Below are 24550 nucleotides of genomic sequence, written 5' to 3'. Positions count from 1 at the left end.
ACTTCACACAATGTTTAGTGATAATGTGTATGGAGGCCACTTCCACATCAATATGGTTCCAAAAGAGGACACTTCGGCAATCCAAAACCAATTAAACGAAGAAGAATCGTTTCAGACAGCGACAGTGACTAGTCCAGCTGAGAAATATGTGTGACCTAGATGTTGATCTTGCGCGCGCTATGACGCGGCTGTCTGCCAGTCTGGCGAGGTCATTTTAAGGTCGTTGTTTTAAAACATTGTTTCACTGTGATAACTAATAATAAACATGTACTTTTGCAAAGTTAAACTTAAATTGATAAATTAAATGATAAAATGAGTTGTTACTACTGTCAAAGTATGTACGTATTTAGGAACAATGTCTCATCGCTTTGTGTGGAATGATATTATTACTGATGTAATTCGGTTACTATTGATATAGTAGGAATTAAAAAAAAATGTTTAAAATACGAATGACGTAAAAAAAACCCATTAATTTTAAACATTTTTTTTAATTCCTACTTTATCAATAGTAACCGAATTACATCAGTAATAATATCATTTGATATGAGATTTATGAAACTCACAAGTCGTTTCATAATTCTCATATCAAATGGAAACTCATGTGAGATCCTCTCTATACCTGTAAGATATCGTCTATACACTACACATGTTGGTAATGTGTAACAATAGACATTCGAAGTTTGTATTCTATAACACTAGAGATTCGAAGTTTGTATTCTTTAACATAAGACATTCGAAGTTTGTATTCTTTAACACTAGAAGTTCGAAGTTTGTATTCTTTAACACTAGACGCTCGAAGTTTGTATTCTTTAAAACTAGACATTCGAAGTCTTTATTGTTTAACAGTATACTTTCTTAGTTGATGTTCTCTAACACCAGAGAGGAGAAGTTGGTAATCTGAAACACGATGCATTACAAGTTGTTATTTTGTAAAATAGAAAGCAGAAGTTAATATGATGTTACACCAGAAAAAAGACACTTGTGAGTATACGGCAATAAAATATCAATAGGTAAATTGTCAAGTGATGCCATCTGCTATGTGTAAATATGTACATGCTGTTCTACGTTAGACCTAAATATGTTTCTTAAAGTGGCAATTTCGCAAAAAAACAATTATGTGAAATGTTTTTTTTATTTATTTATTTATCTTCTTCGCCATCTACTGTAAAACGGAATAATTGCATTAGTGTTGGTTGCGGTGCCATTAAAATCTTTGCAAACTTTCGAATGGTCATAACTGCCCAGCCTTCACGATTCGGTGAATTTTGGATGCTACATGCATACAAATTTGATAGGAAGGAATCCGTGAAATACCAGCAATTAATAGTCCATTTACAGACTTACTTTGTGACAGTTAAGTAATACATTGACACAGTACTTGACGTGGTTACCGTTACATAAGAGGATTGCTATGGGGATAATGTGTAATAGTATAAATCGCCTACAGTGTGTTACTCTCTTGTTAAATTCTCCTTTACACGCCATATGGTTTAGTCATTACTTACAGTTCAATTTACCGACATTTGTGTCAATATATTTTTACATCGCAATAACAATGGGAAGGATTTACTAACATGTGTGTGTTAATTGTATCCCCCTCGTCACTGTCACTGATTTACTAACATGTATGTGTTACTTGTATCCCCCTCGTCACTTTCATTGATTTACTAACACGTGTGTGTTCCTTGTATCCCCCTCGTCACTGTCATTGACTTACTAACACGTGTGTGTTACTTGTATCCCCCGCGTCACTGTCATTGATTTACTAACTTGTGTGTGTTACTTGTATCCCCCTCGTCATTGTCATTGATTTACTAACATGTGTGTATTACTTGTATCCCCCTCGTCACTGGATAGGAAGGGATCCGTGAAATACCAGCAATTAATAGTCCATTTACAGAATTACTTTGTGACAGGTAAGTAATACATTGACACCGTACTTGACGTGGTTACCGTTACATAAGATGATTGCTATGGGGATAATGTATAATAGTATAAATCGCCTACAGTGTGTGTCTCTCTTGTTAAATTCTCCTTTACACGCCTTATGGTTTAGTCATTACTTACAGTTCAATTTACCGACATTTGTGTCAATATATTTTTACATCGCAATAACAATGGGAAGGATTTACTAACATGTGTGTGTTAATTGTATCCCCCTCGTCACTGTCACTGATTTACTAACACGTGTGTGTTCCTTGTATCCCCCTCGTCACTGTCCTTGATTTACTAACATGTGTGTGTTTCTTGTATCCCCCTCGTCACTGTCCTTGATTTACTAACATGTGTGTGTTTCTTGTATCCCCCTCGTCACTGTCACTGATTTACTAACACGTGTGTGTTCCTTGTATCCCCCTCGTCACTGTCATTGTTTTACTAACACGTGTGTGTTACTTATATCCCCCTCGTCACTGTCATTGTTTTACTAACACGTGTGTGTTACTTATATCCCCCTCGTCACTGTCATTGACTTACTAACACGTGTGTGTTACTTGTATCCCCCACGTCACTGTCATTGATTTACTACCCTGCACGTGTTACTTGTATCCCCCTCGTCATTGTCATTGATTTACTAACATGTGTGTGTTTCTTGTATCCCCCTCGTCACTGTCCTTGATTTACTAACATGTGTGTGTTTCTTGTATCCCCCTCGTCACTGTCATTGACTTACTAACACGTGTGTGTTACTTATATCCCCCTCGTCACTGTCATTGTTTTACTAACACGTGTGTGTTACTTATATCCCCCTCGTCACTGTCATTGTTTTACTAACACGTGTGTGTTACTTATATCCCCCTCGTCACTGTCATTGACTTACTAACACGTGTGTGCTACTTGTATCCCCCTCGTCACTGGATAGGAAGGGATCCGTGAAATACCAGCAATTAATAGTCCATTTACAGAATTACTTTGTGACAGGTAAGTAATACATTGACACCGTACTTGACGTGGTTACCGTTACATAAGATGATTGCTATGGGGATAATGTATAATAGTATAAATCGCCTACAGTGTGTTACTCTCTTGTTAAATCCTCCTTTACACGCCATATGGTTTAGTCATTACTTGCAGTTCAATTTACCGACATTTGTGTCAATATATTTTTACATCGCAATAACAATGGGAAGGATTTACTAACACGTGTGTGTTGCTTGTATCCCCCTCGTCACTGTCATTTATTTACTAACATGTGTGTGTTACATGTAGCCCCCTCGTCTCTGTCATTGATTTGGTAACATGTGTGTGTTACTTGTATCCCCCTCGTCACTGTCATTGATAAATGGATTATTTTTCCCTCTCTATACGAGGGTCACTATTTACGGCCATGCATTAGAAACCTAAGAATGCATGTTGTATAAGTAGCGTCATTATATCATCATTTTGCCATTAGAGTGGGAAACTTGAATAAGATATATGTATATATATATGTGTGTGTGTTTATATAAGGACAAAGACGTAGTAATGACAGTGTAGACAAACAAATTTGTCAAATTTTCAGGGCGATCTGCCACTTTATCAAGACAGGAACATGAAAATGTACATACCACAACATAAAACAGAGAAAAATAGTCACCATGAAACAATAATACAATAAAAAATACATAAACAAAAAGAAGTATATATAAATATCTATTTAAGTAAAACGCATCCATCCAACATTTGTTTGTTCGGACCCATTTCCACTATTAAATCATAATGTTGTTGTAACTGATGAGACCTATGTCTATGTTTATATATCGAACTGCTTGAATGTCATAAAAACATTGTTTGTTTTGGAAATATCATCGGACGATGAAAATGTTGATGCCAATTTGCTCTCGGACTGATTCCCTGCGGGAACACTGGGGATCTTCTATTCTGTTCTCTGGATAGAATATCCCTTGGAAACTAGTAAAACCCAGTTAGTAGAATATTGAAGTTCTGCTATATGTATGTTTTCGATGTAACGATACTTTTCATTGGTTAAACGCCATGTATGATTAGATGATAGACCAAGCGCGTACATGTACTACTTCCAAGAGATCAACGCGCTATTAAGAACCTGTCCTTGCAAATGTAAACAAGTGAGTCGCGGGACTATAATCGAATAAGGGTATCTAAGGTTTTGCTTACGGACAACCAAACGTTTCTATTTCATGTCTTCTTTAAAAATGTCAAGTTCACGGTCAGGATGTTACGCCGATTTCACCACGAATTTGACTAGGAATTGTGTTTGTAAATCTGTCAAATGCCTATTTCATGTGGAGAAGAGCAATGTCGACAGATTGGTGGATTTGTTTGATTGAAAACAGTACCTGGTTTGAAAATACATGACGTCAGCGTGTATGATTTATCGTTTGAAGACCAAAAGCGACTGAAAATTACAACAACAAAAATCGGTTAAATAGACAAAAGAAGACAATTACCTGCAGTATCAGAAATAATAAAAACGAGCATCTGGTTGGGAATTGAAGATATTTTGGCATCACATGACGAATGTTTGCACGCTTAAAAGAACGGTCTAATTTTAACAATAATATGATGTAGGCCACCTTGCTTATCATAGGCGTATGGACAATGAGATAGACGCGAAAACGATTTTCATGGCATAATACTAGGTAGAATATATATAATCAATATATATTTGTATATAATGATAGAAAATATATCTCTGGATTCACAAATGCGTTGTGATGGGAAACCAACACATGTCGAAGAAACAGAGACACTATTGGAGTATGTCTTTGTGTAAGCTCCTGGATTTATTCGAACTCTAATGATAGTAACAAGTAACTGTCAACATTCCATTGAGCTCTGGTCACCCTACTTTTGACTTTAATAAAACCAAAAAGCACAGATCTCCATAAAACTATTTCAATACTTTTTTTTGTTTTAAAACGACGAATAACGTCGTCAATTAAAGAGACACTTAACTGCTATTGGCGATACATTAAGTATTCTATAGCAAGAGAGGAGAGGAACAGTGTTCTTTATATAAACTAAAAGGTCTTATGTCTTTAATGTTGTAGCATTATTGATGATGGCACGATTGAACTACATGTACATTGTATGTTAAATATCTAATTATGAAAATAAATATGTTTTACATGTCTCCTTGATATTTAGGTTTCTCAAAACCAGAAATAAGTATACTTTATTTTAGACACGTTGCAAAAAGGATATTATGTAGTTCTTGAACTTTCAGATCAATGCACATATATGTACACTAGTAAGCGAACATGAAACATAGAAACATTACAAAGGACCCGAGCCCTGCCCGGGCCTCCAACTCGAGAATGTGTTACCGCAGGTATTCATGGATTTAGCCTAGTGTGTAGAGAGTAAAAGTTGGTAGAATACAATTCCAAATGGTGGTACATGTATTTCAGGATTGACCTGAATTATGACGGTGTATACGATAGAATACAGCGTCGTTGGCAACGAACATATTCTATGGTGCGCGTTAGCACTCCATAAAGAATATGTTCGCTGCCAACTGGTTCATACTACCGTATGGCCATCAAAATGCAGGTCAATCTTTACATAAATGTAACACTATTTGGAGTTGTATTTTACCAAGTGTAATTCTCTACACAGGTCACTTCTTCTATTTGCATCATAAATAATGTTCACATGCTATACAAAGAAAAAATCATTCGAAGCGGGTTCCTACGATTGTAACTACGGTAGCTGTGGTTGCAAGGATAATATAGTTTAAGTGTAGCTACATCGATATATGGGTAAATTTAGATAATACGTAGTGAAAAACACTGATTTTCTCCTTTTCAGCGCTTTTAGATTTTTGATTATATTATAGGTAATATTAGTAGCACCTCGAACAAACTTGTTCATTTGTAACGATCGTTGTGCACACCCTATGACACACTGCTCTGGTAGTGACGATATCGAACGTCCCTATGTTCATTCATGTAATAAGGAGTTTGCTAGCATCCCTTTGTTGTATAATCAGACATCATGGATCTATGTTTTATGTTTCTGGTGTTGAAGGAACCAAACAATAAATGTCATCGAACAATTATCTCGCTGAATCGTGAACGGCGCAACACCTGAAAATGGTATCAAAGAGCCAAGCCCCTTTTCGTTGCGTATACGCTAATGTATACGCATACGTATATAGATTTTGATAAGCTGAAGAAGTGGGAGATGTAAATATAAACATTTGAGTGAAGTCTTAAGGTTACACCTTAGTGCCCTAGGAGTGTGCAAGGTTATAACTTGCAAGATCCTGTCGGCACATTCAAAATTAGCGTAGTTTTAACTACAAATCCCTGTTATTTACCCTATGTCAGATTAAATGGCTCGATTCGATGCAAGGATCCTGTATATACATAGAACAAAAAGGTGATAATACATATGTTTGATTTGTTCGTATTTTTACATATTGTTCTGTCAGATGCACTCAAATAAACAACAGTTCCTTGAATATATATACTTGGTTATAAATATACATATATGAAGGAAATACATGACGTGTTTTTTTATTTGCATTACATGTAGTACTCCTGTGTTATTTACAGTATCACGTCCGGTCACCGCCTATTTCATTGAGGAGGTCTTTGTCTGTCCCGCCCTTTCCTAGTATTCGTCTTCATATCCACATTATCTATGCTATATTGAAGAAACTGAAAGCATCAGCTGGCCCATGATCCGATTTGTTCAACAAATACATTTACTTTCTGAAGCCCACATCACTGGGGTGGTAAATAATCATGTTCCTGAACGTAGTATACGGCTTTTAAAATAAACGAAAAAGCAAAGGAAGTTAACATCTATAATAATATTACAGGTTATCATATCGGACCGGTAACTTCAACAGAGTCAATAGTTTATCCAGACCTACTACGGGGTGATCACAGTTTATAAACAGGATAGTGATGAAGTGTCTTTTGGCCAACCTTGCCTAACTTATACAATAGCTTACGATTGGATAAATAGTGTACTTAATCATTTACAAATTTGTTTTATCAAACGTGATGCCATAATCTTTAGCTGTCATTAATTATGGAACGCTCCGATTTGAATCTCACGGATAAGAGAGAGAAAAAAAGACATAGTGTTGATGGGTCTTAACATATGTCAAAAAGAAACACAAGTGAATAAGCAAGTGTCACAAAACCGTAACCGCCAACGTATAAACAAAGAGCATACGTGCAAGGAGATGCTGAGAAAGTATAATGATAGTACCGTCATGTTAATCAAGGTTAAATCGAGGTAATGTCACGTCCTAGAATAGAGAACCAGGGAAGTGGCAACGAAGCAGCAAGACGTACCTTAGAGTAAGATTAAAACAGTCCTCATATAAGTATAACTTAAACAAACAAAAACAAAAAGTACATATTTGTATGACTCGAACAAATTAACCCGTACTTCACAATTAAACAAACATCACATATTGCTTGTAAGTTTGGCTTTAACAGAACAACATACAGTACATATATATGACTTTAACAAAAGAGCACGTATTACATATAGGATCTTACATGAGTTTCCATTTCATATGATATTTATGAAACGAGTCTAAGAATTTTTCAATTTAGCGAGCCTCTGGCGAGCTAAAATGAAAATTCGTGACGAGTTTGACCGTTTAAGACTACATACTGTTTTCTATTATAACGATAACTTTTAAGCCAACAAAGCAAACTACCTCTAATACCTATGTTTTTTAATTCGCCAGGCTTAAGTTAAAATATAATGACCTAGGATTGCTCCCAATCGCCTGTAATGTTTTGTGGGGTTTGTTTTTTTTCTTTTATTTTCTGTTTCAGTTTATTTGGTTTTGCTCTTGTGTGTTTGATGTCATAGGTTTATGTATATTGTTTTTGCATCAGTGTCTCAGTGTATGTCTTATGTATGTACATGGCATTGGCATTTTTTTGCTTAATATCTGCTTATGTGTTAATAATAATATCATGATGATGATGATGATGTCTGATGATGATGATGTCAGATGATGATAATTATCTTTTTTTAATATGTATAAACAATCATGTATTTATGAACAATGTCATATATGTTTTGTCTTGTCTTGTAAAAAAAAATAAAAAAATATATATATACTAATCTATCTATGATATACAAATCTATCTAATAATCTATTTCTGATTTAATAATCTATCTATTGTATAATATTTTATCTATGATATACTTATCTATCTATGATATACTTATCTATCTATGATATACTTATCTATGCATGATATAATCATCTATCTATGATATATTAATCTACGTATGATATACTAATCTATGTATGATATACTTATCTATCTATGATATACTTATCTATCTATAATATAATAATTTATATATGATATACGAATCTATCTATGATATAATAATCTATCTATGATATACTTATATATCTATGATATACGAATCTATCTTTGATATACTTATCTATCTATGATATACTTATATATGTATGATATACTAATATATCTATGATATAATAATTTATTTATGATAAACTAATCTATGAATGAGATATCAATCTATCTATGATATACTAATCTATCTATGATATATTAATCTATTTATGATATAATAATTTATCTCTGTTGTACAAATATATGACTGATATAATAATCTATGTCTTATATAGGACTCACACAACTAAATCAGCAAATCAGCAAGTGTTTCATACGTTTGTAGTTCCTATTTGAAAAAAGTTCCGGCTAATTACTGGGCCACTGAAGGAGTTTAATAAGGAACTAATGACAGATCTTTAGATAAATGAAATGTTCAGGTATTTAACTTTTGAAAAATATCTACTTTTGATATATTTCCTTGTCTGTGTGCGGATTTGCACAGGGGCAAAATGTCTGGGGGCGTTTCTGTTTTTGGTCACCGGTTTTGCTTGTAAACTTCTGGTTGTCAACTTCTTGGCGCTGTGACACTCCAATATGCCACTAAACCTACCAAAAAAGTCATTTTACAGCCTTTGCAAGGATGTATTTATGAATCTAGACATTTGTCACTAGTTTTGAACTTCAAATATTAAAGTTATTAGCTAAAATGTTTGGTAATAACATATAGTAAATGATTTAGTTGTGTGAGTCCTTTAAGGCCTCACACAACTAAATCAGCCAATCAGCAAGTGTTTCATACGTTTGTTTTTCCTATTTGAAATAAGTTCCGGCTAATTACTGGGCCACTGAAGGAGTTTAATAAGGAACTGATGACAAGTTTTGAACTTCAAATATTAAAGGTATTAGGTAAAATGTTTGGTAATAACATACAGTAAATGATTTAGTTGTTTGAGTCCTATACAAATATATCCCTGATATTCCACTCTCTTCCCTCTATATATATGTGTGTAGCATTATCTACATCAAACACCGTCCGAATAAATCCCTGTCTGTTTCGAGGAGTTTAAACCCTCAGCACACAGATTTAAATTAAACAAGAAAAACAGTCATGCCATTTGATTTATACACATGAGTTAAATGGGTTTTCGCGTTGTTTTCACTTTTCATATGTATTAAGTTCCATATGTTGTCTGTTTTGTAAGCATTTAACTGTGTTGGTGTTTTGTGATTGTTGTTAAAGTTACTAATATCTGGCATCCATGTGCTACATCGATGTAATATTTTGAAACATAACAATATTAGTCGATCCTGCATTTTCTTATTTTCCTATTAAAATCGTGATTTCGATCCAGAAACGCTACTGAAAATAATAATGTAAAAACAAGATGAATTCCTCGTGGGTGTGGCCAACGTAATCGGATCAACCGGTCATGCGTATTTACAAGTTCCGGTGATCCAATATTAGCATATTAAGTAAGGAATTAGAGGCGCTCTTCCACACTAGCCAATGTCAGCTGTCGCCGTTAGGGATTAGTTAAATACACAGGTCTGCATAACAACCTCGTTGCTCACTTGGTCTGCAGAAAAAATAGAGTAAGTATAACGCATTATATTAACAAACGGATTTAGTTTTGTATTTTATAATGCTTTTGTTTACGAGAACGCTTATTTTTAAGTGTTTTTGTTCAGTTTTATAACAAAATAGAAACGAAATGATACAAACTATTCCGGTTTTATATATTTGGATTACTTTTCCTCGTCTATAGTACTTACATTCTTTTTAGCAAGCTTAACCTTTTGATTAACCTTCACCACGTAACATTGAAATGCAACTCATAAGGAAATTGTTTTCAATACCATTTTGGAGTAAAACAAACTATGAGGTATATCTCCGGAAACTGTCTAGATGGAAGCTCTATTCCACGCCATGGAACCAATTTTAATATCCTGTTTTTCGGCGTTATATTTGATCAGATCGGAAAAGTCTTTTTAATGGCTAAACGATATCATGAAATGTTAACAGATGTTAACGCTTTTAATATGTTTATACGTTTATTGACATAAGTAAAAGACAGAGTTTAGATAACATTGAATTGTACACGTTTCTATTTTTAAAAATTCATTAGTTTCCCAACTTACAACTTGGGATATTAGTGAGCAGCCTACCTTAGTGACTACCATGGGAGTAGGTGTTTTGGTCAGCCTGTTATGTGTTGTTTGCCTGCCCGCAGCACTGGCACAGTATGGGGGGTATGCCGGATACGGAGGCTGTCCACAGTGTTGGGATAAAACAAATGAGTTGCATCCGATGGTGCTATTCTGTAAAGCTAAGTATGGTAAGTCATATGTAGGATGTTTGTAAAAAGGAGTATACTTTACGTTCAGAACATATTGATTTACGAAAGGCAAAATAAAATTGGTATACTTTACCCATCACCCTATATATATGTTTTATTGATACAATACTAAAATTTCACTATTTCTGGAACATTCCCTGATGTCTTTTTGTCGTGTGTTGTTTCCGGACTTTATGTCATAATTCAAATGACCGATTTAAATTAGTTTTCAAAACTTTTATGTGCATATTTAGCCATATTTTTTTTTTATGTTATTATTATCACGTTGCCATGTAATAACTATATACACATGTTGGCCATGTATGAACATCATTTATCATAGTATATAGAATTTGTATATGCGTTTTATGTAATGGATATCATAGGAAATAAGCCAATGACTTGTCAGCGCTATCCCGCTAAAACATCTACTGTTTTGTCCTTGTTCTATACTTTTGTGTATGGATCCAAAATTGTTACGAATGTATCTATGTAAAATAGTTCTTCTTGTTACACATTAAGACGGTTCGAGACACTTTTTTTTTCATTTTTAGCTCTCAAGATAAGGGCCGAACAACAAACAGGAAACACATTCGTGGTATCAGTTATAAAGGATTTCAAAGTAAGTTTCAAGCATAAGAGTGCAAGAGAAAACATTTACGTGATACAGCTACGCTATTTCCAATGGGGAATGCATGATATGTAATATGTCCATGAATACATCCAAAAATTCGTTCGGCTGGTATTAGACAGTATAAAGCGTAATACCTTTAGAGAAAAGTCGGACACGCCCAACTTACTGAAAAGGAGTTTTGAAAATGAATAACAGATAAATCCACAATTAGAAATCTTTTATTTCAGTGCAGCATTTTAGAAGTGATGTTCTCGAAGTTTGCAATCTCACTCTCTCGCTCTAATTTTACATTTTGACACTACATCACTGCTAATGATCATATAATAAAATTATTTTTTACAGTAGCTGATATTAATACACATATGACGTCACTATAGACTAGGTCGTTGATGCATACAGTTATTTTATAATATTTCATATTGAAGGTTGTTCGATATATTTGACATTTAATCAACAATAACAAAATACATACACCGATACGAATTGGCGAGCGTCTTAAGTTGCTATCCTTTTCAGTTTTAACTGTATTCTTATACAATCGAGACTTAAGGAAATTGTACAAAACAACAGCTGTCTTCGCCTGTCACTCTTCTTACTTTCTGTAATGCTTTATCCTACGTAATAGGATAATGTCTTCACCACATTCGCACAAAATTTGCATTATGACATGTTGAGTTTACGTCAATCATATCGACTTTACTTTCCCATTGCACTTGCCATGTATAAAATCACTAACAACCCGTTGAGATGAAATTGCTATGGTATGATGATATTTGTTTTTGGGATTGCGACGTCCTTTTAGTTGTGACGACATAAATGTATAGTTGGTAAGAAACTGTTGAAATTGGCAAAACAGCCTTTCCAGTTGATATAAGCCCATCCCAGACAGTTTTGATTTTGAGACAGTGATTCTATTTTACTTACTAAAATAGAATCACTGTTACAATACAGCTATTTTGCATGTATGTGGCCTATCTAAAATTGTAAGTATACTAATTTAACTGTATCATAGTAGCGAATTGGGTAGAATGGTTTTATTTAAGTGCATATGATACATACAACGTACACATCTCTGTAAAACGATACCACCATCGCGACCAAAATGGACGTCAAATAATACTTACACTACAAACTTCAACAAAAAAAGATAAATGAGGTTATAACTGGTCACCAAAGGGAGGGGGTCAAGCACAAACTTCAAGTCATGAATTTTGAATGAACTCGAAACAACACAAAACATGACATGATATATAAACTATATGTCTACAACGGGGTGGGTACTGATTGTTTATTCAGATAAGTTGTATGTTGCTGTTTCAGTGCTATAACACGCTGTAAAACATGAAATGTTCGTTGTGTATAAACATTAGTTGATAAATAAATACACCGAATTTGAATGATATGCGTGTCTACTGTTTGTTTATATAGGATATCGGGGTAAAGGAATTCAATCATTAACGATTGTTTGAATTGTATCCTGTAATTTTCAAAAGTAGCCATTAGAGAAACGTTTTTTTCCTGTGTATTTCGAAACGTTTCTGATAAGCTGTCTCCTTTAGCCGAAATTTTAATAGAAAACCCTACTGTAGCATTGACCTTCAGACCACATAAATGCAAAGGTAGTTCCCTGCCTTCCCGTTATTCTAGTTCCGTGTAAGTTGTATGTTACATACATAATATCTAAGCATATTACCGCAATAGGAGGTTTATTATCATTTATTGTACGTATGTCTCTATCATATATTGTTTATTACATGTACTCCAAAAACAAAGTTGTTGTAAACATACTAAGCACATTAGCCATTTTCACTAAGTTACGGCCAAACACCTAGCATAAGTCTTATTCTCTATAAAACAAACGCCGCACCGCCAGGTATTACCAACCCTGCTTCCTTATCAAGGAAAGGGAAGGTATTCTTGGTCCAATGCTCTGACCAGTCGCCAAGTTTTACCTCACTTCAATAGCGTTCATAGTTGTATGAAGAAGCATTCAGTATATTTACTCTGATGTGGATGCTAGAACGATTTTGGTGACATCAAGAATACTGAGGAATAGAATTTGGTCCTAAAATCTACATTTGTACAGTATCCCAAGTGATGACCAATGCTCTAGTATATATTCACATCAAAAGGAAAATAACACCTCGTCAAGATAAAATCAAACGTGATGATTGGTTATATAACAACCACGTAGCAATTAGACACATTGGTGACATTTGATAATTTGGATACTTAGCCTACTATTTCTGATTTAAAACTAGTTCACTTTTGTACAATTTGGTCTCTTCTATCGTTGATACAAGAACAAATTGTCGTTTGATATCGTTTTCGGATAAAGCAACATTTTCGTGATATATAAATTAAGAATTGTAAGCGGAAATGTTGTCGAAAGCTTCAGGGGTGTGATGCAATTGTGCTTAATTTTTTTCTTTAATTTCTCAATCTATATAGAAGATTTTAAGAAAAAAAACATAAAGGTATTTAATTACGTACTTCAGTAGAAAATGGGATGCAAGCGCATGGAATTTTGAATACATTGATAATCATAATCAACGGCATATGCATTTACTTGGTAAGAGACTTGGTAAGAGACAAATAATGTTCAGTTGAAACTGTTGTTTCTTAATAAAGTACATCTATCTATTATTCACTGAATTATATATAGTTATGATGGGACATTCACTATTCCGAAACAATTAGCGTTGCTCCGGATTCTTTGTTGAGAGTTTTTAGTATTATTCTGTTCAATTAAATTTGTTTCAGAACAACCTACCTATTCATGGAAAATTTACAATTTACACCGATTGTCCATCTTACTTCAAAGTCAAAAAAACGTATATGATACTCGGTAAGTAGAATGTGTAATACATTACACTATACTTACTGTGATGTCAACAGTTATGTAATTCAAGGTTTTGTTATATTCGAAAATAAGTTGTGGTCTAAATGAGTCCAATGTTTCTTTAAAATATTGATATGATTTTTATTTGTGGTCTATTCAGAAAGTTTACCATGAAGGATTCCGTGAGAATTCGGCTCTTTATATGTGTACTTGTGGAGGGTATTTTTTGGAAACTATCAATATTTTAGATAAGTTATTGCAAAAGGTTTTCACTAGAAATGTGTAGCTAGTTGTCAGATATTAAAAATGTAGTTTTTATTGCAGAAAGCATAGCAAAGTTAACATTTACCTGGACAATTTAAAAACAAAATACAAAAACAAAACAATGGTAACGAAAACAAAACAATGGTAACGAAAACAAAACCAACAGATATATGATTGTTTTCAATATATTAATGCATTAAAGACGGTTGTCATTTTACAAATCGTTTTCGTATATGAGTGAACGAGATACTAAATTACATGTATTACTAATCTTGGTTGTTAAAACTTGTTTCAAATAGCAGGCGGGAGTTCCTTCGGCTACGGAGGGTTTTCTCTTAGGATGGAGGCATGCGACTTTAAAGTGTTATCCAAGGACCTCGCATGCACACAAAGGACTGCTTTCGGTAATGGTGGCTACGACTGCGAATGTGTTGTGAGTACAAGATAGTTATAAACTAAATATAGAGAACATGTGATGTTTGTGACAGCGTTTCATCGACCAGTAAACACTGTTAACACTATATGAACCTATGTCTTCACAATGTTAAATGTTGTTTAATCATTTGTTCAATATAGTTTCAGGGCACTGCTTCCATAACATCGCAAACGATTAACACGTACAAAATGTAGGTTAAGGCACTCCTCGAACGAATTTTACTCGATAGTGTATTTTACAGTTTCTCATTTACTTTATAAACACACATGTTCTTGCCATTTGAAGTTTAACTGAGAATGAATTTTTAACAAAACAAAAAAGGTTTCGTGTTTGAATTCATAGTTTAACATAGTGTTGGTAAGTGCCAAAAAACACTTTTTCTTGTTTAAATCATACATAACTAATGGCAATTAGTTTGTAAATTAAAAAAACGTTTTGATCGTGACCAACGTACTTATACATTGTACTTCGCATTAATTACTGTTTTTTATTTCCATCTTTTTTTTTAAACGTACGTTTGTTTTTATGTCGTACCTTCAAGTTTCGTCCCCTGTCTGATCACTTTTTATAAATCTTTTGTCAGGATATGTGTGTGGCTGGTAAACCAGGCGAGTATGTTCCGGATTACCAGGTGAAATGCTTCAACAGTTATGTTTTATGTCAGAAGTATCATCGTGATCCATCTGCCAAATGCTTAAAGTTCTTCCATCACTACTATAGGCCATGCCTTTCTAGCCGAGGGAATGGTTACAGATGAGTCAACAGTCGTTTAACCATCTGTCACACAACTCAACGACAAGCTACAACATATGATAAGGGTACAGGGGGTCGTTTTGGATTGAGATGTATCTGTCGGATTTTATGTCCATCAAATACAATAAAATTCAAAAGTTTGTGAAATTCAATAAAATCTTTGCTTATGTTTTCAAAGTTGTACTGTTATTCATTAACTAAAAACCGTATATGAACGCAATATTATAATTCTGTATCTGATGAAGGTATATGACACTAAACTAAGTGCAGTGGCGGATCCAGAGACCTTTTTTGGGGGGTTTCCAAATTTCCAGGGGTGTTTCCAAGTGGGGGGAAATTGAGGAAAAGGGTAAAAATACATGATTTTTAAAGAAAACTCTCAGGGTGGGGGGTTCCTGAAGCCCAAAAAACCCCTCTGGATCCACCACTGAAGTGATAACGCTTTTTGCTACATCAGAGGCTGATCTGAGTGTTAAGATATTCTAAATAAATGCGTTATTTTTAACTGACCAAGGTTTCATGCCGGAGTTCATCAACAATGGAGTATCAACGCAATGATAAAAGACATATTCACTATGTCTTGAAAATGTGTGTCTGACATATAATATTCAAGGGTTCGAGAAATCCAAGAGAGTCTTCTTCAGATTATAGTCTTGGCAATATAGTTGTCAATGTATAAATTAATCGAGAAAATATTAAAAGAAAACTTTATTATGTAACTTGTCGGATTCTCGGCTGAAAATAACAACAAGTGGCAGCGGTTACTTTCACAGTGTATTCTGGAAAGATTTTCTCAGCATTGTACAAAACATTACAATGACTAAAGTACAACAACATTAGCACTGGCTTTATTTCTGTCTAGGGTAACAATTTCAGTAAAAATGACAAAATGTGACTAAGTGTGACAAGGAATGTGACAAGTTGTGACTAGCAAATACAATGACTAGAATTATCTATAATCTTATAATCAACACACTGAAACAAACCATTTAGCTTAAACACCACTTTTACCACTTTTATAATGACTTCAAATGTGTGACTATAAATAGTTCGTCACCATAGCTCAAAAACTGTCACATCCACTGCAACAAACCCAACTGATCCATAATAGTTGTGTCACAACTACAATGACTTGCGATTATATGATCTGATCATATTTACAATAATAAACAGCATAATAATTGATAACTATTCAATCGACATTATTTCGACAAGGAAAATTAACAATTTCAGCTGAATATAACAGTTATTACATGAAATATGTCATTATACATTCATGATACTGACAAACACACATTTCACCATTATCTCTTAATAAATTTACGATTAATTATCCATATCTTACTCATCTATTAATAATCTCAATGAATAACAACATAATATTATGTTTCGATTTCATATCGCACATATATTTACATTCAAATGAGAGTGCATACATTCCATCCCGTGTACATTGTATTATTCCTAAATGTATACCAAGGGAGTTAACTCGCATTAAACAGCCATTTATACTAGCAAAGTAGCACGGCGTCAAAATACCAATCACAAAGTCAACATAGAGAATCTGCACTAGTATACAATATCGAATAACCTATGTTTCTATGGAATAACAACATGATTCAAGAAAACAGTAATCTGAACTGAAAATACTAGGAATGAGGATATCTCCCTTAGATAGGGTATTCGGCGGGGAAATGGACACCTATGCCGTTTCCCACAACATCAGTACAAATAACTAGATTCCGTTGTAACACAATAAATCATCACAACATGTCAAAATCATGTTTCAAAAATATAAACAGACCCCCTAACAGACATGTTTACCTACATGACGGCATCATCGCACACATATACCTGATCCTGATCCTGATTCAGGAGCTATCTTGCTTTAACCAGGCCAACTGACCAATTTCATTACCCCATATACTAACACTATATTGACCATAAAAAATGGTACCCATATACCCTGGATATTCCAAAACTACTCGTAACAATTACAACAAACAAGACCAAGGTCTGACTACGGTATAAACTATACATTTATCCATGCGCAAAATTGTATTGATACTGAAATAAGGAATGAAATTGAGGTATTTGTTAAATTTTCAAAGTAATGTTTGTGGGTCAATCAACAAGATACAACAAGCTGTTCCAACTATTGAACAAATTTCGGTGGACTTGCGAAAAGGCGGGAATTTTAAATTTTAAATATAACGTGTAAATTTAAAAAAAAAAAAAAATAACAGGCAGAGGAAACGTAAAAATAAACATTAAACTGTTTTTATTTGACATGTATGATCTATTTGAACGACACAGCTTTGCAAGCAAACATCACAATGAAGGAAAAAATCCTTAAAGAAAAAAGTGGAAGAGAGAAATAGACAGAAACAGAAAGGCAGATTTTGATAATATGCAAGGATCAGTGATAGATTGACGGATAGAGAGACAGTGAAAGGGACAGAGAGTCATATAGATATAGAAAGATGAATAGAGAGACAGTGAAAGGAGCAGAAAGACATAAAAGATAGAACGACGGATAAAGAGACAGTGAAAGGGGCAGACAGACATAGAGATAGAAAGACAGAGAGACATAGAACGGTGCATAAAGGCATATAGCGATATAAAGACGGATAGAGAGACAGTGAAGGGGGCATAGAAACATATGGAGATAGAAAGACCAATAGAACGACAGTGAAATGGGCAGGAAAAGATATAGATAGACAGAGAATGTCACATGATAGTTGTCAATAATTTTATTGTGGAACAAGTAACATTGACAGATGTTCTGTGTCAATCCACGTATTCAACGTCCATGCGTAGGATTCTTGTCCATCACCACGTACCTCGATTTGAATCTGTTAATCAAAGAAAAAATTATTACTCTTATTCAAAACTCAATATTTCAAAATACAGGCAAATGTTAATGTTAATCATAGAGTGTTTTTAATCTTCTGAAAAAGAAAATATAACAGTCTGGTGCTGTATTGTGTCGGAATTAAATATTCCCGCGGTTCGGAGTATAGAGGGAATTATTTGTCTTCTCTGGCACGAGCGGCACGTGCGGCCAGTGGGCCGGTGTACTCGTGGCGTACACGGGGTGAGTTCATTCTCTAGCTGTCGTTCTACCAGTGCGGTCAAACACAAAATGGAGGAAGATCTTCGTACTCAGGTATCTGCGCAGGTTTCAGCTCAACTACATAGTGCGCTTAGTACCTCGCAAAACGAGATGCTATCTCACTTGGACAATTTAGTTTCTTTAAAATTGAATTCCTTTGAAAAGAAGATGAATGATAATTCCGAAAAAATACAGCAAACTATCCTAAACACGGACACCTACAAGTTCAAGAGCAGGAGTTGTGAGGAACAGCATAAGTTCAACGGGAAAGTGCGGGCTAAAATAGCGGAGGCTGCTCACACCGCGACTACGGACGGCGATGCCACCAGAGTTTCTATTGAGGAAGGTATGGCTATGATAGACTATCGCAATAAGCTTGTAAAGTTAGCCGACAGTTCAGAGGGCGGTTGGAAAACTGTGGACGAATATATAATAAACCCCATAGCGTCCGACTCCGAAAACGAGAAGAAGATGGACCGGGCCCAAACCAGAGCTAACAGAAAAGCTAAGGTTTTAAAAGCTATATCGACCAGGGGCAGGGGCAGGTACGCTCCGTACAGCCGTGCTGCGACAGCAACGAGACCCCCCGCCAACGTTAACGTCATCTCAACGCAGGAGAGGGGCAATAGCCTTCCCCGGAGCGGTTTCAGGCCGGGCACATGCTTTGGGTGCGGGAAGATGGGCCATTGGAGACAGGAGTGTCCGGGAGCCTCAGGGGCCACAGTAAATACGCCGGGCTATAAGATAAGTAAAGTTTTTATTACACAGGGGTTCGAATCGTTCACCGGTAACAAGGTAAGTGTGGGCAATTTCGTCCCAGCCTGTACAGGTCAGAGGTCAGCACGAGGATGCGGTCGATTCCGATACTCATAACGGTAAATGTTCGGACATCGAGAGTTCACCGGTTGGTAGATTAAAAGGTAACATACGGTATTGGTTGGACAAAGGTACTAACGAGACGGTACTGTCAATCATCGACAGAGGGTATAAAATTCCGTTCAGGGAGATACCATCTGATGCGCACATGCATAATAATAAGTCGGCACGAGATAACCCCGAATTCGTCGCGACAGAGATTAAAAAAATATTAAGAATGGGTTGCGTCTCAGAAGTCCCGTTAGGTACCCGGGTCACAAATCCGTTAACGGTAGCGTACAATAGATCCGGTAAGCCACGTCTCGTCTTGGATTGTAGGCACATTAACCCGTTCTTGCATAAATTCAGATTCAAATACGATGATGCTAGAGTAGCTAGGGAAATGCTTCAAACAGGCGATTATCTGTTTACGTTTGATCTCAAATCGGCATATCACCATATTGAGATTTTCCCCGAACTTCGCACTTTTTTAGGTTTCGAGTACGCAATCGAATGCAAAACGCTAACATTCGTCTATAATGTTCTCCCTTTCGGTATAGCGACGGCGGGTTACGTATTTACCAAAGTTTTACGACAGGTGGTCAAATCCATTCGCGCGTCAGGCCATAGGTTGGCCATGTACCTGGACGACGGTATAGGAGGTCATCAGACAGAGGGCGGAGCCAACGAGGCTAGCAGGTACGTCAGGCAGGAACTGACAGATTACGGTTTCGTGATAGCCGAAAACAAATGCCAGTGGGTGGCGTCACAGTTCGCCACGTGGATAGGATACACGCGGGCGATGGAGGAGGGCGTGGTTAGAATCACGTCGGAGCGGATTGACAGGCTTTTGTTTTGTTTGTCAGGTACTATGACACAGGTAACCCAGAGGGGTAGGCTTATTTATGCAGCTAGGCACGTGGCAGGCGTCGTTGGTCGAATCATATCAATGCAGGGCGTGGTCGGTCCAGCGCGACTTCGCACGCGCGAGCTATACAGGTGTGTGTCGGCCAGAGCTAGTTGGAACGCGTGTGTTATGCTCACACCCGGGGCCTTAGATGAAATTGAGTTTTGGTTGTTTAACTTACAAACTTTTAACAGTAATGGCTCTCAGTTAAAAGAACACGTGGCGAAACAATGTGACGTCGTGGTTTGCACCGACACGTCCGGAGAAGGATACGGGGGCTACCTACAGCATGTAGATAGACCAGTCCAATGTGACGTCGTACGCAACACACAGGTATGTAGCACGTGGGAAAGTTTACCGTTAGACACGGACCATGTTGACACAGACATATCGCATGAAGGCGTGGCGCTTGTTACAGCAGTAGTGTCCCCCTTGGTGGACGACACAGGTAGGATTGCAGATACACGTAAATTCTACAGTAGTAATCCCTATGAGGGGCGACCTGCAGGAGGTCTTGATGATAGTACCCTGGTCGGCTCGGGGGGTCGAGAGTTTATCTCAGGGGCTAGGCGGCCTTCAGGAGGCCAGCAGTTTGCTATACCCGGCGCGGGTCAGCTTACGGAAGTTCAGTTTCGCAGTACCCCGAGCGAGGGGCGACCTCGTGGAGGTCAAGGGCTCAGCACCGCGGGTGCCAGGTTTTTTTTGGATGGCCAGTTGTTTGGTTCCTCTGGTAAGGGTCGACCCTCAGGGGGTCAGGTACATTTAAAGAGTGTTCCGAACCAGGGACCACCGCACGGAGGTAGTATAATTTCCATCCCTCATGGAGGGGGGCTTCGTGGTGGTCACGCAGTCAGCGACATCGAGGCAGCTGTGACACTCTCACAGGGTCAAGAGGTAAGTCTCCCCTCAGTAGGGAATTTGTGCCACATGGACAGCCGCGTATCAATAGGCACGTGGAACGAAAGAGAGAAAACATATAGCTCAACTTGGAGGGAGTTGGAGGCTATGAAAAGGGTAATCTTTGACAAGGTAGACTCGATCAGAGGTAAGCATGTTAAGTTATTGACTGATAACAAGAACGTTTGTTCCATAGTGAAAACAGGGAGTAGAAAATCAGATTTACAGGTTATAGCACGCGAAGTAAATGACGTGTGTCACGAAAATAGCATAGACATCACTCCGCAATGGCTACCTAGGGAAAGAAACGAAACTGCAGATTATTTAAGCAGGTGTAAGGATTGTGACGACTGGTCAGTACAGGCATGGGTGTTTGATTTATGTGAGGCATGCTGGGGGCCACACCTTGTTGATCGTTTTGCTACGGATTACAATAGCAAGTGCATACGTTTTAATTCCAGGTGGTGGTGCGTGGGCACCGAAGCCATGGATTCGTTCATAGTTACATGNCTAGTTGATCGTTTTGCTATGGATTACAACAGCAAGTGCATACGTTTTAATTCCAGGTGGTGGTGCGTGGGCACCGAAGCCATGGATTCGTTCACAGTTACATGGCAGGGGGTAAACAACTGGTTAGTGCCACTCCCAAGGCTCATTTGTCAGGTTATATCTAAAATGAAATGCGAGGGGCCCACGGGACTCTGATTGTCCCGCTATGGGAGAGCGCGGCATACTGGCCAATATTATGCCCCGCAGCAGCGTTTGAGGGTTTTATCGCAGATTATCGTCTGCTTTCAAACACGGAGGTCACCTCAAGGGGGAGGGGCAAAAACGGGTGTTTCGGAAGGAGTGTTTTGGGTTTTGACATGATTGCCTTTAGGATAGTATTTTAGGACAGTGGTTTCCGGTTCACGTATACGTTACGCTTATACGTTTGTTTTTCTTTGTTAACAGGCATAGGATTGAAGAAGTCGATAAACGACGCATTGGAGGCCTCGGGCATCGCGGAAGGTTCCTCTCTGCACCAGATGGCTAAGGGTATGGCTGGTAGGCTGTTACAGAGTAGGAGTATAAGCACAAACTCAAAGTATTATGGCGCGTTCAGAAGGTGGGAGCAGTTTATTTCGGCTCATTGTTTTTCAGCCCTTCCTGCATCACCGATTCACGTAGCGGTGTATTTGAACTATTTGTTAGATAACGGATCCACATTTTCTACAGTGACATCAGCGACGTACGCCATCAAATGGGCGCACAATATCAACGGTCACCCGGACCCTACAACTAATTCATTCATTCGGAGCTTGGTGGAAACATCCAAACGTGTAGCAAGGAAGCCGACTTGTAAGAAGGAACCGGTAACCAGTGACATGCTGATTAATTTGTGTGGGACATATTCTAAATCAAACGACTTGTTGATAGTACGAGATTTGTCAATGCTTTTAATTTGTTTCTCTGGGATTTTACGTTTTAACGAGCTTAGTAGCTTACATTGTTCCGACGTGAAGTTATTCGGCGAATACTTAGCGTTAGTCATTAGGAAGAGCGAAACAGACCAGTATCGTTTCGGCCACGAGGTAGTGATAAGCAAGGGCATCACGGTTGCTTGCCCATATTCGATGTTATTAAGGTACATAGAATCGGCAGAAATTAGTCTGGGATCGGAAGATTTTTTGTTTAAACAAGTTTATCGCTCCGGAAAAAACATGCAAGCTTATTAACAAAAACAAAGCACTCAGCTACACAGGAGCTAAGGAGGCAATGCTCAAAAGATTGAGGTTGGTCTCCGGTGAGGCTAAGTTAGGCTTGCATTCGCTTCGAGCGGGAGGGGCTACGACAGCCGCTAATAACGGAGTCGACGACCGATATTTTAAGAGGCACGGTCGCTGGAAAAGCGAGTTCAGCAAAGACAGTTACGTGGCAGATTCGCTTGAGAAAGGTTTAGCTGTAACGAAAAAATTAGGTTTGTAAAATTCGGCATTTGAAATGTTTTTTACCTAGTTTTCTACTTGCCCTTTCTTTGTGATTTTCTCTATATTCACGACAGGCTGGTCAGGCAAATGTGATTTGCTCGTTGTGTTATTTGTTTCGAATATGTAGTGAAGAGAAGACTACTTGTTATCGAGACCATCCACGAGTTACTTCCCTTCAAGTTCTGGCTGGAAAATCCACCAGTCTCGCGAGAGAATGCGAACGGCTGTACGTCAGATAGCAAAAAGCATTACCCGGACACAACATTTTCCCAACTTCCAAAGGTAAGCAGTGTCAAGAAAAAATGTTGCAACTTGTAATGAGAGACAGATTAGAGAAAAATATCGCCACTAAATTACGTTAAAGTCTCTATGCAGACATCAGACATTACCTTGTGTGTTCGATCCGGCCGTTCCAAGGAAGAGGATGAGACTCGTCAAGCTAACCAGTGACAAATCCGACGTGTGCTATCCCTATGTTGCCGGGGAGGTGGAATTAAGTGACGCACGCACTTATACAGCAGGTGCCGGCAGCGGTTTAGGTAATAATTCAATACAAAATAACATATTTTATGAAATTATTTGTAGTGTTGATAAATAAAAACTTGTAATTATTTAATATTATAAACTGATAAAAAGCAAACTTATAATTATAGTGAGTGCTGGTACATGTAGTAGTATATATCTTAGTTCCCCTACCCTGACCACAATGTGACATTTTCTATTACCAATTAGGTGAACCTCATCTTACCTAAAATGTTGTATTTGATACAAGATGGTGTTTAAAATAGATATTTCATCAATACCGCTGGATGAGTTGGTGATAATTTTGATATTCTACACATCTGTGAACAATTTTGTAGATGTACGACTTGATCAGTATGCAGGCATCACTCAGGACCATCCTTATATATATGTGGATCCAGCCAGGAAGTACTGTCAATTAACAGAGCTTCAGGACAAAATAGTTTCTTTGCAGGTATGGTAAGTATGTATGTCATTTAATGCAGACATTGACACTAAACAGCTAAATATTAAGCAGTCTAATGTTATCCATGACAGAATCTACAATATTTATTCGACATAATTTTATTTGAACTGTGTGTTACACATGACTTTAAGTACACAATCATATGTTAAGTACAGTGCCGTACCAAAGGTGAATATAATTTTCACGACGTCATTTTACTTCCGGGTTACTTATTTTGATTGTATAGTCCGGCAGATTGGTGCAG

General features: G+C 37.0%; 2 protein-coding genes across 3 annotated transcripts; both read left to right on the top strand.

The window, feature by feature from the left end:
- Positions 1-9833: 9833 nt before the first annotated feature.
- Positions 9834-15745, top strand: LOC110441820. 2 transcript variants are annotated; one of them, XM_021485087.1, is made up of 6 exons: positions 9834-9902; positions 10436-10645; positions 11200-11267; positions 14043-14127; positions 14688-14818; positions 15405-15745. In XM_021485087.1, the coding sequence occupies exons 2-6, from the start codon at positions 10489-10491 to the stop codon at positions 15576-15578; spliced, it is 615 nt and encodes a 204-aa protein (XP_021340762.1). In that variant the 5' UTR covers positions 9834-9902; positions 10436-10488; the 3' UTR covers positions 15579-15745. The 2 variants fall into 2 exon arrangements, with proteins under 2 accessions (XP_021340762.1, XP_021340761.1); XM_021485086.1 differs by having other exon boundaries at positions 14685-14818.
- A 4820-nt stretch (positions 15746-20565) lies between these two features.
- Positions 20566-22796, top strand: LOC110441825. The gene is made up of 2 exons (XM_021485090.1): positions 20566-21345; positions 22303-22796. The coding sequence occupies exons 1-2, from the start codon at positions 20581-20583 to the stop codon at positions 22306-22308; spliced, it is 771 nt and encodes a 256-aa protein (XP_021340765.1). The 5' UTR covers positions 20566-20580; the 3' UTR covers positions 22309-22796.
- Positions 22797-24550: the final 1754 nt, after the last annotated feature.

The sequence above is a fragment of the Mizuhopecten yessoensis genome, unplaced genomic scaffold (genome assembly GCF_002113885.1).
Source record: "Mizuhopecten yessoensis strain PY_sf001 unplaced genomic scaffold, ASM211388v2 scaffold716141, whole genome shotgun sequence".
Taxonomy (NCBI): domain Eukaryota; kingdom Metazoa; phylum Mollusca; class Bivalvia; order Pectinida; family Pectinidae; genus Mizuhopecten; species Mizuhopecten yessoensis.
The sequence above is the reverse complement of the archived record's forward strand: the minus strand, read 5'-3'. Positions and strand labels throughout refer to the sequence as shown.